Below are 15087 nucleotides of genomic sequence, written 5' to 3' on the forward strand. Positions count from 1 at the left end.
CTTTTTGAAGTAAATACAGTACACCCTTGTTATCTTCTATTGTTTGTATCTCATTTCCTGCCAAAACCAAGTAAAGCAAAAATTCCACTTTGCTACTGCCCTGTTTTATTGTTGCCCTCATTCTCCTCTCGGATAACCTTTTTCTTACCTTTTTGAAGTAAATACAGTAGACCCCTGTTATCTTCTATTGTTTGTATCTCGTTTCCTGCCAAAACCAAGTAAAGGAAAAATTCCACTTTGCTGCTGCCCTGTTTTATTGTTGCCCTCATTCTCCTCTAGGATAACCTTTTTTTTTTTTTTTTGAAGTAAATACATTAGACCCCTGTTATCTTCTATTGTTTGTATCTCGTTTCCTGCCAAAACCAAGTAAAGGAAAAATTCCACTTTGCTGCTGCCCTGTTTTATTGTTGCCCTCATTCTCCTCTAGGATAACCTTTTTTTTTTTTTTTTTTGAAGTAAATACATTAGACCCCTGTTATCTTCTATTGCTTGTATCTCGTTTCCTGCCAAAACCAAGTAAAACAAAAATTCCACTTTGCTGCTGCCCTGTTTTATTGTTGCCCTCATTCTCCTCTCGGATAACCTTTTTCTTACCTTGTTGAAGTAAATACAGTAGACCCCTGTTATCTTCTATTGTTTGTATCTCGTTTCCTGCCAAAACCAAGTAAAGCAAAAATTCCACTTTGCTGCTGCCCTGTTTTATTGTTGCCCTCATTCTCCTCTCGGATAACCTCTTTCTTACCTTGTTGAAGTAAATACAGTAGTAGACCCTTGTTATCTTCTATTGCATGTATCTCGTTTCCTGCCAAAACTAAGTAAAGCAAAAATTCCACTTTGCTGCTGCCCTGTTTTATTGTTGCCCTCATTCTCCTCTCGGATAACCTTTTTCTTACCTTGTTGAAGTAAATCAAGTAGACCCTTGTTATCTTCTATTGTTTGTATCTCGTTTCCCGCCAAAACCAAGTAAAGCAAAAATTCCACTTTGCTGATGCCCTGTTTTATTGTTGCCCTCATTCTCCTCTAGGATAACCTTTTTCTTACCTTGTTGAAGTAAATCAAGTAGACCCTTGTTATCTTCTACATTTTGTATCTCGTTTCCTGCCAAAACCAAGTAAAGCAAAAATTCCACTTTGCTGCTGCCCTGTTTTATTGTTGCCCTCATTCTCCTCTAGGATAACCTCTTTTTTACCTTGTTGAAGTAAATACAGTAGTAGACCCTTGTTATCTTCTATTGTTTGTATCTCGTTTCCTGCCAAACCCAAGTAAAGCAAATATTCCACTATGCTGCTGCCCTGTTTTATTGTTGCCCTCATTCTCCTCTCGGATAACCTTTTTCTTACCTTTTTGAAGTAAATACAGTAGACCCCAAATTTTTAGTTTTTGGGAACTCTGATCATATTCTTTATTTAATGAAAAAGGAAAGTAATGAAAATAGAAATCAAGTTTTATGTGTCTTTCCCCAAATATCCCAAATGTCCTTTTGTGTACATTTCAGGTAGATGATTGAGCGAACGGATGACCCCCCCAGCCGCTGACCTTACAGAGTCAACACGGGAGCAGAGCAAAGTGTCATGGGATTTTGCCGCTCGTCGATGGATTCATGAAATCAAGACGGAAGAGAATCAATTTACTGAGCAACACGGCCTCCACGGACTCGCTTTTTCTTCAGAATGATCCGGGGGCTATTTCCGTCTTGAAGGTTCTGACTCCAGCATGACGCTCACCAAAAGGAGGAGGACCTTGGCGCTGCTTTTTTGCGCCGTTACCTTCACCACGTTCCTGTTCAATTACACCTTCCGGGACCCCTCCAGCTACTTGTACAAGTACACCTTCCGCTTGTCGGCGTCTTCCAAGGGGCCGTGTGCGTGTCGGCACTGCGTAACCGAGCGGGACGAGGACGACGTCTGGTTCACGGAGCGCTTCAACCTGTCGGTACACCCGCTCATGACCAGGGACAACAGCGCCCTCTCTGACGACACCTTTAAATGGTGGCAGGTAAGAATGCTGAAAAGTCATTCAAATGTAATGAAAATTCCCCAACATGAATGTGTGTATGTGTAAAATTACGACGTTATTCTCCCCAACTTTTTCTATCGTAATATTATTGCGGAATGTGCTAATCACGCCCACCGTAAGGTTAGCATTGTTTCTATATTCTCGATGATTTCTTAGTGAACAACGCATGGAACAGCAAATTGAGAGAGATTTTCATCACGTTTTTGTAAAATCACGGCATCGACTTGTCTTATCCAAAATCATTTTTCCAATTACTTATGTCGTCAAGAACAGGAAGCAGTGACTTCCGCCGTAAACAAACATGACCGTGCATTTCTGCTTGTCTGACTTGGTCAAGTTACTTATTTATCAATTATTCCTTCCCTTCGCGACTTTTGTTTTACCTCTCTTTTTAAAATGGAGCTGGTTTGTGCCCTCCATGTGCGGGTTGCCGCGCGTCTTAACCTCTTAAGGCCCAAGCCGTTTGTTTACATGCTTTTTTTTATTTCTCTTTGCTATTTGGGCTTATTGGACCCTAATTAGAATAATAACTAAAAATCATCTTTTTTATATGATGTACTTAGTCCATAAGTAACAAACGTGTACTTCATGTGTAGTGACATGCAAATTTTTATTTTTACACTTTTTTTTCCAAATTCCATTGTATGTTATACTCTTCTGACACCACCAGATGGCAGTATAAGTGTCCACATAAGCGGCCATAAGACCCCAATTCAGTAGTGTACACAATTTTGGAAATAAGAGCTATAAGGTGCTGTCCACGCATGTGGCCACTAAGGCCTTTAGAAGTTAATGTTCCATACATTCTGTGTACGTGCCTGAGGGGAGACAGTAGCGAGACAATCGCTTTATTTCGAGACAACTAAATATAGTCCCCCTGGACCACTCAAGTACAGCTGACGCCCAGTGTTGGGACTAATGCGTTACAAAGTAATCTAACGCGTTATTTTTTATATTCAGTAACTCAGTTACCGTTACTACATGATGCGTTACTGCATTACTTTACGTTATTTTTTATGTAGTATCGGCTAAAAACAGAAGATCTGAGTGTTTTATTGGAGCGCTGCGGTGTCGTCCTTCTGAATCTCCTGTGTCACAAGGAAGAGGCGCGCTGTGTGTCTGTCTGGGTGTGGGGAGGGAGGGGGGAGGGGTGCGCGCCACAGCATTCGTGAGGGAGGGGTGGAGACAGAGAGAGTGAGAGAGTTATGATAAACGCGCATGCGTCGCCAGGCTCTGCTTTTTATCGATAGATTTATCAGATTACATTTTTTATTATCTATAGCAGGGGTGTCAAAAGTGTGCCCCGGAGGCCATTTGCGGCCCACAGCTAATGTTTTAAAGGCCCACGGCACATTCTAAAAATACTATTAAAATAAACATAACATAAGTGAAATAAAAAAGCTTAAAGGTGAAATGTAATTTAGAAAAAGTTGCAATAATGACTAATAAAACAAAGCTGTTTTTTTTTTTCTTTCAAACTGTCATTGCTCAAAACATAATATTGAATCAAAATCAACGTTTTTATGAATTATTGACCTATCCAAGGTTCCGATTACTTCACATCAAATATTCCACTTTGAAAAATATTTTTGGTGGAAGATTTTGCATATTTTGTGTGTTTGCCATTAAAAACATAGTTTTGTTTGACAAAAAAGGGCGGAAAACAAACAAACAAAAAAACAACATAAAAAAAACTAAAACATTTTGAAATGAGGGATAGATGTGAAGTTGATGTAGACTCCAGAGATTTAAGCGTTAAATATAAAATGTATGTATGCCCTGGCACACCATTATCATCATTTCATGACCCAAGCAAAACTATTTTTACACTTTTATACTGAAATAAATACACCTATAAATTATTAAATAAAAACATAGAAAAAACTACCAGCAGCGGTAAAGTTTAGATCCATGAAGGAAAGAAGTAAGTGAATGAATGTTTATAACTGAATACATTTACATATGTATACAATTGTATTTTTTTTATTTTTTTTTTATGAATAAAGTAACGTTTATGACAACCTTTTTCCAAAACACAATATAGAATGTGAGATACAACAGGATAATGCATACGTTTATCTTTCTTTTTTTTTCAAAACGCTTACAAAAAAGTGGGACCCCAAAAATGTACTGTAGGACCCCATTTTTATGACTTGATGGGGTCCCTGGGACCCCATTTTGAAAATTCCTAGCGCTGATCAACAGACTGTATTATTCTCCAGTGCAATAACAGTACTGAAATGAAGGCTAAAAGGGCATTAATGGGAGCTTTAAAAAAAAAAAAAGAAGAAAAAAAGAAGTAACTAAATAGTTACTTTTCACAGTAACGCATTACTTTTTGGTTTAAGTAACTGAGTTAGTAACTGAGTTACTTTTGAAATAAAGTAACTAGTAACTGTAACTTGTTACTGGTTTTCAGTAACGAACCCAACACTGCTGACGCCACAGACATGCAAAATAAGGATACTTTCTACCCAAAGTTCGGGAGATGTGTTGACATGCTCTCAAATCTGAATTCACTTGGCACAAACCACCTGTCTCGAATGCAAATTAAATTTTGATCCGAAGGCGTGTGATCGGGTCGGAATATTCCTAAAAGGCGTGTTTACATGAAGCATTTTTATTCCAGTAAACTTTTAATCTGATTAATTGCAAACCTGCAATACCCCGTTTGTGGACAAGGAGACAAGACAGCCATCGAAGCACATTCTCTCTTTATTAACCAGAGGTAACACAATCCAGTAAAAAGATTCAAGAGCGAACAACCCTAGCAACATGCAATGACTTTTAAAGGCACACACTCAGCTTTCATGAAACGTCTCTCAACTGCATTTGCCGGATATTTTTGTTTCTTTTAAATCACGTAATAATTACTTTCCCTAGTAATTAATTACATTTATTAAAGAGGAATTATGTCAGTAACAATGTTCCCTCTAAGGTGCCCGCCTGTGCAATTGCGCACTGCTCAAGCGTCCTCTGCGCACGCAAATCTATGCCACGCACAAAATCAAATAAAAAAACAAGCGCATAACAATTTTCGACACGACACGGACACGACGGAGAAAACAGTTTTCGTCATCATTGTTGAAATATTGTAACGTCTGTCGAGACGCTTTGAGGACATGAATTCCATCCATCACTTTACTGAGCGAAACTCTTTGTCGGCCATCACCAAAACATTAGTAAAAAAAATATATATCTAGCAAAACTGGTCATTTTCTGCAGTACAAACCAGACCAAAAGCAACTTTGTTATATCAACAGCAGCCGCTCGCTCTTTCTCACTTGCGCCAACACATGCACATATGGCACTTAGCCAGTGATGCGTTTACAGCCACACAAAAAGTCGGACAACTCCAACACCACACATAAAGTGTAATTCCAGGTCGTTACACTATGATTTACCAATCAAATGTGTGCTTATTCTAGTGTCATTTATTAGGAATTTTAATTTATAAATATTAATCATGAAATGCTGTTAGTATATTAAATAAATATTTTTTACAAACAGGAAGTTGCAGGAATGTACACATGATCCCCTGCTTACATCTCATTGTGCAACATGTGAATGTTTCAATGGGAACTAAATGCAATGTCTGAAAGGGGTACAAATTATTTCCAAAGCAGGACCTCCACCCAGACAAACAATACAAGTACACAGTTCATGAAAAACAATATTTTTTGTTATTGTCATTGTAAGTGGGCCTAAACACTTATATTAGAAATGGAAATGACTGCTGTCATTTGATTATAATAATAAGAGAATGTTGTCTGTCTATCTGTGTTGGCCCTGCGGTGAGGTGGGGACTTGTCCAGGGTGTACCCCGCCTTCCGCCCGAATGCAGCTGAGATAGGCTCCAGCACCCCCCGCGACCCCGAAAGGGACAAGCGGTAGAAAATGGATGGATGGATGAGATTGAACTTGTTATTTAGTCAAGTTTGGGACAGGTGTGCTGCTGGTGTAGCCACAGTGTGCACGTCTGATGTTGCTCACATGGGCTCCACTGAATGCTCAGGGAGTTTTTGGCGTTTGCTCACACACATGAAAAATTAGAGGGAATATTGGTCAGTAATAAAGTAATTTTTTTGGTAACTATAATACATTGTTTTAGAGTAATTTTACAAACAGTGCAAACCACACAGCATATAACCGCCCCTACCTTTTCTATCTGACAGGCAGCCTTTGCTTTCCTGCATTCCCCTCACACCGTGTCCAATTAGAGGCCAGAACAGGAAAATAAAAGCGCAGGGTGGCCTTCCTGTCACAAGTCGTTTGAGCAAACGGCTCTCGGGTGAAGCAAATGTCATTATTTAGCTGGCAGGGATGTTAAGGGCGTGACCTCTGGATGGGCCTAATTTCTTTAAATGACACGTGCAGGCTGAATAAAGAAAATAGTGTCTCTTTGTGGATTAAATAATTGCAAACTATACCGCTTCTGTTTCCAGCTTCCCCTGCGCAAATAAAACCCACCGCATTTATTTTATTTGACGTCTCCGGGAGTTGAGAGCCACCAGAAGACAAACAGCCCTCCCCGGGGACGTGTCAGTAATGCCTTGGCCGTCTAACGCTACCTTTTGGCCTTCTTCAATCGCTTCCACTTAAAGTGAGCCCGCGGCGAGGCGTCTCTCTCTAAGGGTCCGCCGTCTCTTTGCTGTGTCACCAGTGGCTGCAGGCGGAGAGCCACCCGGCAAACTTCAGCGAGGTGGTGGACGAGCTTTTCCAAGTCATTCCCGATGAGGTGCTCTACATGGACGCCGGGCCGGAGCGCTGCCGCACCTGCGCCGTGGTGGGGAACTCGGGCAACCTGAAAGGATCCCAGTATGGCGGCCTCATCGACTCCAGTCATTTCATTATAAGGTCATTTTCTCCCAATTTTCCATGCTTTTCCACTAATATTGTCCTTTTTCCTCTGTATAGTCAGTGTTTCCCATAAACTGCCAAGATACCTGTGGCGGTGGGGGCGTGGCTATGGGCGTGGTCACCATGATATCATCGCGTAATTTGCATAATTTACTACAATGATATGATTTTCTCTAAAAAGGCTCAAAAAATTTATACTTACTAATTAATAATAACAATTTTGTTTTAAACGTCCATCCATCCATCAATTTTACAATATAATTACAACACTTTATGTACATATTTATATACAGATTTGAACAATAAGTTATTCACTGAAATATATTTATTAATTGTGGTTCTTACAAAAAATATATCTTATAAAAAAATAAAAGCTAAAATGTCTCTTAAAGCTCTGCCCCTTTAATTAGTGCATACTAAATAATTTTACTTTAGCCTAATACTACAACCATATTATTTACCAGCAACATAAAGTGAAACAGAGGCAGAGGTGTCCTGCCACAGTCAGTAACAAATAAACAGAAAACAATAGTGGTGGTAGATAGACACAGAGCTTCATCAAACATCTGATCCACTGAACAAAGAGCTCCAAAAATCTTGATCCTACACTTCTCTTTTGTTAAGTAAATCTGAACAGCCGATATGGGCATCTACATCAACTATATGATTTGCCTGAGAAGCTTGACAGGACACAAAAAAAAAAAAAAAAAATTTAAAAATGTTTTGTGTGGCGGCCTTAATTATTTCGTGGCAGGCCGCCACAAATAAATGAATGTGTGGGAAACACTGATAGTACAGGGGTTGGCAACCCGCGGCTGCCCTAGTGGCTCTGTGGAGCTTTTTCAAAAATGTATGAAAAAATGGAAAAAGATGAGGGGAAGAAAATATATTTTTTGTTTTAATGTGGTTTCTGTAGGAGGACAAACATGACACAAACCTCCCTAATTGTTAGAAATTACACTGTTTATATTAAACATGCTTCACTGATTCGAGTATTTGGTGAGCGCCGTTTTGTCCTACTAATTTTGGCGGTCCTTGAACTCACCGTAGTTTGTTTACATCAGGGGTCACCAACGCGGTGCCCGTGGGCACCAGGTAGCCCGTAAGGACCAGATGAGTAGCCCGCTGGCCTGTTCTAAAAATAGCTCAAATAGCAGCACTTACCAGTGAGCTGCCTCTATTTTTTAAATTGTACTTATTTACTAGCAAGCTGATCTCGCTTTGCTCGACATTTTTAATTCTAAGAGAGACAAAACTCAAATAGAATTTGAAAATCCAAGAAAATATTTTAAAGACTTGGTCTTCACTTGTTTAAATAAATGCATTAATTTTTTTACTTTGCTTCTTATACCTTTCAGAAAGACAATTTTAGAGAAAAAAATACAACCTTAAAATTGATTTTAGGATTTTTAAACACATATACCTTTTTACCTTTTAAATTCCTTCCTCTTCTTTCCTGACAATTTAAATCAATGTTCAAGTAAATTAATTGTTTTTATTGTAAAGAATAATAAATACATTTTAATTTAATTCTTCATTTTAGCTTCTGTTTTTTCGACAAAGAATATTTGTGAAATATTTCTTCAAACTTATTGTGATTAAAATTTATTTTAAAAAAAATTTCTTCTTTTTTTCGGTTGAATTTTGAATTTTAAAGAGTCGAAATTGGAGATAAACTATGTTTCAAAATTTAATTGTCATTTTTTTCGTGTTTTCTCCTCTTTTAAACCGTTCAATTAAGTGTAAATATCATTAATTATTAATAATAACATAGTTAAAGGTAAATTGAGCAAATTGGCTATTTCTGGCAATTTATTTAAGTGTGTATCAAACTGGTAGCCCTTCGCATTAATCAGTACCCGAGAAGTAGCTCTTGGTTTCAAAAAGGTTGGTGACCCCTGGTTTACATGTATAACTTTCTCCGACTTTCTAGGACGTGTTTTATGCCACTTCTTTTTCTGTCTCATTTTGTCCACCAGACTTTTAACGTTGTGCATGAATGCACAAAGGTGACTTTTCTTGATGTTATTGACTTGTGTGGAGTGCTAATCATACATATTTGGTCACTGCATGACTGCAAGCTAATCGATGCTAACATGCTATTTAGGCTAGCTATATGTACATATTGCATCATTATGCCTCATCTGTAGGTATATTTGAGGTCATTTAGTTTCCTTTAAGTCATCTTAATTCAATGTATATCAATCAATCAATCAATGTTTATTTATATAGCCCTAAATCACAAGTGTCTCAATATCTCATGACACACTATCTGTATGTAATATGGCTTTTAATTTTTTGCGGCTCCAGACAGATTTGTTTTTGTATTTTTGGTCCAATATGGCTCTTTCAACATTTTGGGTTGCCGACCCCTGGTATAGTACTACCAGGTACAAATCCTACTACTTTCTACTAGTATAAACCACTGCTACATGATCAAATATGTTGCCCTCAGTCTCTTCTTGGATAACATATGCCTTCTTAATAATAGTCTCCACTTTGTTGCAACTCTGTTCTATTGTTGCCCTCATTCTCCTCTTGGATAACCTGTCTTCTTACCTTTTTGAAGTAAATACAGTAGACCCTTGTTATCGTCTATTGTTTGTATCTCGTTTCCTGCCAAAACCAAGTAAAGCAATAACTCCACAGTCGACACTTTGTTGCACTGCTGTTTTTGCTGCCCTCAGTCTCCTCTTGGAGAACATGTTTCTTCTTACTCCTCAGAATACAGTTGTTAGCATCTTGTTTCAGGCAAAAAACCAGTCAAGCTATAACGCCACCGTCTCCACTTTGCTGCAGTGCTGCGATTTATTGCTGCCCTCAGTCTCCTCCTGGATAAAAATCTGTCTTCTAACTCATTAAAATATAGTACACACTTTTTCTCACCCATTGTTGTTTGTTAGCATCTTGTTTACTACCAAAACCAAGTTTACACATTGCTGCAGTGCTGCATTTTCTTTCAGCCCTAAGTCTCTTTTGGATAACATGTTTCTTCTGATTCCTTAGAATACAGTAGACCCCTTGTATTCCCCTATTGTCGTTTCCTACCAAAATCCATTAAAGCTAAAACTTCAGGCTCCACTTTGCCGCACTTTCTTGCTGCCCTTAGTCTCCTTGCTGATAACATATGCCTTCTTACTCATCAGAATATAATAGATCCCTATTTTCCCAAGATTATGTTTGTTAGCACCTTGTTACCTGCCAAAAAGAAGTAACACTGCAACTCCTCAGGCTACACCTTGCTGCAGTGCTGCTTTTTTCTTGCTGCCCTGAGTCTCCTCTTAGATAACGTGATTTGTCTGATTCCTTATACTACTGTAGACCTTTGTTTTCTGCTATTGTCTTTTGTTAGCATCTTGTTTCCTGCCAAAAAGAAGTAAAGTTAAAACTACACAGTCCCAACTTTGTTACACTGCTGCATTTTCTTGCTGCCCTAAGTCTCCTTGCTGATAACATGTGCCTTCTTACTCCTCAGAATATAGTAGATCCCTAATTTCCATTGTGTCTGTTTGTTAGCATCTTGTTTCTTGATAAGAGGAAGTCAAGTTATATCTCCACAGTCTCCACGTTGCTGCAGTGCAGCGTTTTCTTGCTGCCCTTAGTCTCCTCATGGAAAACATGTTTCTTCGAATTCCTTAGAGTAGAGTAGACCTTTTTATTCTGTTGTTTTTGTTAGCACCTCAATTCATGCCAGAACAAGTAAAGCTATAACTCCAAAGTCTTCACTTTGCTGCAGTGTTGCGTTTTCTTTCTGCCCTTAGTATCCTCATGGATAACACATTCTTCTGATTCCTTAGAATACGGCAGACAATTGTTCTCCACTATTGTCCTTTGTTAGCATCTCGCAAAGCTGTAACATAGTCTCCACTTTGCTACACTGCTGCATTTTCTTGCTGCCCTCAGTCTCCTTGCTGATAACATGTGCCTTCTCACTCCTCAGAATATAGTATATCCCTAATTCTCATTGCGTCTGTTCGTTAGCACCTTGTTTCCTGACAAGAGGAAGTCAAGTTATATCTCCACAGTCTCCACGTTGCTGCAGTGCAGCATTTTCTGGCTGCCCTTAGTCTCCTCATAGAAAACATGTTTTTTCGAATTCCTTAGAGTAGAGTAGACCTTTTTATTCTGTTGTTGTTTTTGTTAGCACCTCAATTCATGCCAGAACAAGTAAAGCTATAACTCCAAAGTCTTCACTTTGCTCCAGTGTTGCGTTTTCTTTCTGCCCTTAGTACCCTCATGGATAACACATTTCTTCTGATTCCTTAGAATACGGCAGACAATTGTTATCCACTATTGTCCTTTGTTAGCATCTCGCAAAGCTGTAACTTCATAGTCTCCACTTTGCTACACTGCTGCATTTTCTTGCTGCCCTCAGTCTCCTTGCTGATAACATGTGCCTTCTCACTCCTCAGAATATAGTATATCCATAATTCCCATTGCGTCTGTTCGTTAGCGCCTGGTTTCCTGACAAGAAGTAAAGTTATTTCTCCAGGCTTCTCGTTGTGGCAGTGCAGCGTTTTCTTGCTGCCCTTAGTCTCCTCATGGAAAACATGTTTCTTCGAATTCCTTAGAGTAGAGTAGACCTTTTTATTTTGTTGTTGTTTTTGTTAGCACCTCAATTCATGCCAGAACAAGTAAAGCTATAACTCCAAAGTCTTCACTTTGCTGCAGTGTTGCGTTTTCTTTCTGCCCTTAGTATCCTCATGGATATCACATTTCTTCTGATTCCTTAGAATACGGCAGACAATTGTTCTCCACTATTGTCTTTTTTTAGCATCTCACAAAGCTGTAACTTAATAGTCTCCACTTTGCTACACTGCTGCCTTTTCTTGCTGCCCTCAGTCTCCTTGCTGATAACATGTGCCTTCTCACTGCTCAGAATATAGTATATCCGTAATTCCCATTGCGTCTGTTCGTTAGCGCCTTGTTTCCTGACAAGAATAAGTAAATTTATATCTCCACAGTCTCGACGTTGCTGCAGTGCAGCGTTTTCTTGCTGCCCTTAGTCTCCTCATGGAAAACATGTTTCTTCGAATTCATTATAGTAGAGTAGACCTTTTTATTCTGTTGTTGTTGTTGTTTTTGTAACTCCAAAGTCTTCACTTTGCTGCAGTGTTGCGGTTTCCTTCTGCCCTTAGTATCCTCATGGATAACACATTTCTTCTGATTCCTTAGAATACATCAGACAATTTTTCTCAACTATTATCTTTTGTTATCATCTCGCAAATCTGTAACATAGTCTCCACTTTGGTACACTGCTGCATGTTCTTGCTGCCCTCAGTCTCCTTTTCGATAACATGTGCCTTCGTACTTCTCAGGATACAGTAGATGCCTTTTTTCCATTGTTGATGTTTGTTGGCATTTTGCTTCCTGCCAACAAGAAGAAAAGCTATAACTCTACAATAAACGTAGACAAAAAAGTTCAAAGTAAAGCTACAACTCCTGTTTAAAGTGAAACAAAAACTAAGTTTTCTCATTTTAGGCCTCAGTCTCCTTGCTGATAACATGTGCCTTCTCACTCCTCAGAACATAGTATATCCCTAATTCCCATTGCGTCTGTTCGTTAGCGCCTTGTTTCCTGACAAGAAGAAGTAAAGTTATTTCTCCAGGCTAGCACGCTGGCCGGATAGCGTAAAGTTACCAAAAATATGAGGAAAATGAGCTTGAATCTAGCATGCTAACAGTACTATATTTGCATCCTAACAATAGCGTGCTTACAGTTACCATTAGTGAAATACCAAAGTATATGACATTTAGGTGTTTACCTGCTAAATTAGTTGAAAAAAGCTAAGTTGATAATGTTAGCATGCTAAAATGCTAACTGCAACATGCGTCAAGTACCAAAATATCTTATTCAGAGGTCTGTACACTGAATTTTTTGAACATATTTTTTTTTAACACAATTTTTTGAACACTGAATTTTTCAAACACTGATTTTTTTTAAACACTGAATTTTTTTAAACACTGAATTTTCCTTAATACTTTTTTTTTAACATGGAATTTTTCCATACTGAATATTTCAAACACTGAATTTTTTTAAACATTGAATTTTTTAAACACTGAATTTTTAAACACTGAATTTTTTCACTGATCCGCCTGTCGATCTCACGATCCACTCTTCCCTCACTCGTGAACAAGACCCCGAGGTACTTGAACTCCTCAACTTGGGGCAGGGTCTCCTCCCCAAGCCGCAGATGGCACTCCACCCTTTTACGACAAATTTTGCTGAATAAAAACAAAAAAAAGCTAGCATAATAACGTTATAATTTTAGGCCTAATGGAAAAAAAAAAACCTCTGCTTCCTCACATGACTTTTTTAATTAATGCCAGTCATGGCTGCTGTGTCATTACAAAACAGCATTGCTGCTTATCATCTGGGCCAGCCAGCGCTGTGACAGCAGTATGGCGCCGTCTTACCAAGTCAATTATTCAAGAATATTCTGTGAGCCATTAGTGGAGCGGTTTGCTGCATCACGCTGCTATTTTTTTAATTCTCTCATTCCAGCCTGATATTTGTAGTCATGCCTGGTTGGAGGTCGTGCCACTGAGCCAAAAGGTCGGCCGAGCAGCAAGACAACAAGCCGCGGAACAATGGAATACATATTTCACCTCAAATTCTGTTTGCCTTTTTTCCATATAACGTTATTTTCTCCTCAATCACAATCTCCCAGCAGTATTTGCACCGCTGAATTGAGGATCAGTCAAGCTAATATTGCGAGAGTTTGATGTAAGCTTGTGCATATAACTCCATTAAGAAGGATGGCTAAGCCAGCGTGTCAAATAGGTTTTGTGCGGCACACGTGTTGTTTGAAATTGACTTTAAAAAGTGCGATTTTCCACACACAGAAATGGACTACGGGTCTGAAAATAAACCACAACACGTAATTTTTTTAAATGGTTTGTCTTACTTTGGCCAAAATGGAACAAGCACATTCTGAAAATGTACGCGTTACAAATAATCCTGTTGGCAAAACACTTCAAGTTAGTTGCAAATTCTGAGGGAAAAAATGGACACCATGAAGAGCACAATGATCTTAGACTTTGTCTCGGTGTATTTACAAAGCCATTAAACTTTAAGCACTTCCTGTTTAGCATTCTCATCTTGGCAGTTCACCGTTAAAAACGTGTTTGGATAAAGCAACCGAGTGTTTCCTCAAACCGCCGCATTGGTGACATCCACAACTGCCATGACACATTCATTTATCATCATTCAAAAATTACAATTATAATTAGAGATGTCCGATAATGGCTTTTTTGCAGATATCCGATATTCCGATAGTCCAACTCTTAATTACCGATTCCGATATCAACCGATACCGATGAATTAACACATTATTATGTCTAATTTTGTTGTGATGCCCCGCTGGATGCATTAAACAATGTAACAAGGTTTTCCAAAATAAATCAACTCAAGTTATGGAAAAAAATGCCAACATGGCACTGCCATATTTATTATTGAAGTCACAAAGTGCATTATTTTTTTTAACATGCCTCATAACAGCAGCTTGGAATTTGGGACATGCTCTCCCTGAGAGAGCATGAGGAGGTTGAAGGTGAGGGGTTGAGGTGGGGGTTAGGGGTAGCGGGGGCTGTATATTGTAGCGTCCCGGAATAGTTAGTGCTGCAAGGGGTTCTGGGTATTTGTTCTGTTGTGTTTATGTTGTGTTCTCCCGAAATGTGTGTCATTCTTGTTTGGTGTGGGTTCACGTGTGGCGCATATATGTAACAGTGTTAAAGTTGTTTATACGGCCACCCTCAGTGTGACCTGTATGGCTGTTGACCAAGTATGCTTGCATTCACTTGTGTGTGTGAAAAGCCGTAGATATTATGTGACTGGGCCGGCACGCAAAGGCAGTGCCTTTAAGGTTTATTGCCGCTCTGTACTTCTCCCTACGTCCGTGTACACAGCGGCGTTTTAAAAAGTCATACATTTTACTTTTTTGAAACTGATACTGATAATTTTGAAAACGATACCGATAATTTCCGATATTACATTTTAAAGCATTTATCGGCCGATAATATCGGACTGCCGATATTATCGGACATTCCTAATTATGATATGAACAAAACAATTGTCAAAATGACACCATTGCAGCCAAATTTAAGGTAACATAACTACACACTTAACCAATGTGAACATGGTAGATTTAAGCATAAAATAAAATAGAACAAACATCATATGTAGAAACACCCATTTTTACAATGGAGTTC

The 15087-nt window shown here is 38.8% G+C and overlaps 1 protein-coding gene across 3 annotated transcripts in view; it reads left to right on the top strand.

Annotated features, from left to right (window-relative positions):
* Positions 1 to 15087, top strand: part of LOC133650338 (CMP-N-acetylneuraminate-beta-galactosamide-alpha-2,3-sialyltransferase 1-like) — a 156102-nt gene that overhangs the window by 108691 nt on the left and 32324 nt on the right. For all 3 annotated transcript variants that reach the window (XM_062047468.1, XM_062047469.1, XM_062047467.1), the window contains exons 2-3: positions 1496 to 1995; positions 6680 to 6873. In XM_062047468.1, the coding sequence (XP_061903452.1) occupies positions 1714 to 1995; positions 6680 to 6873 (476 nt within the window). In that variant the 5' untranslated portion in view covers positions 1496 to 1713. The remainder of the gene's footprint in view (positions 1 to 1495; positions 1996 to 6679; positions 6874 to 15087) is intronic.

The sequence above is a fragment of the Entelurus aequoreus genome, linkage group LG05 (assembly GCF_033978785.1).
Source record: "Entelurus aequoreus isolate RoL-2023_Sb linkage group LG05, RoL_Eaeq_v1.1, whole genome shotgun sequence".
NCBI classification, from domain to species: domain Eukaryota; kingdom Metazoa; phylum Chordata; class Actinopteri; order Syngnathiformes; family Syngnathidae; genus Entelurus; species Entelurus aequoreus.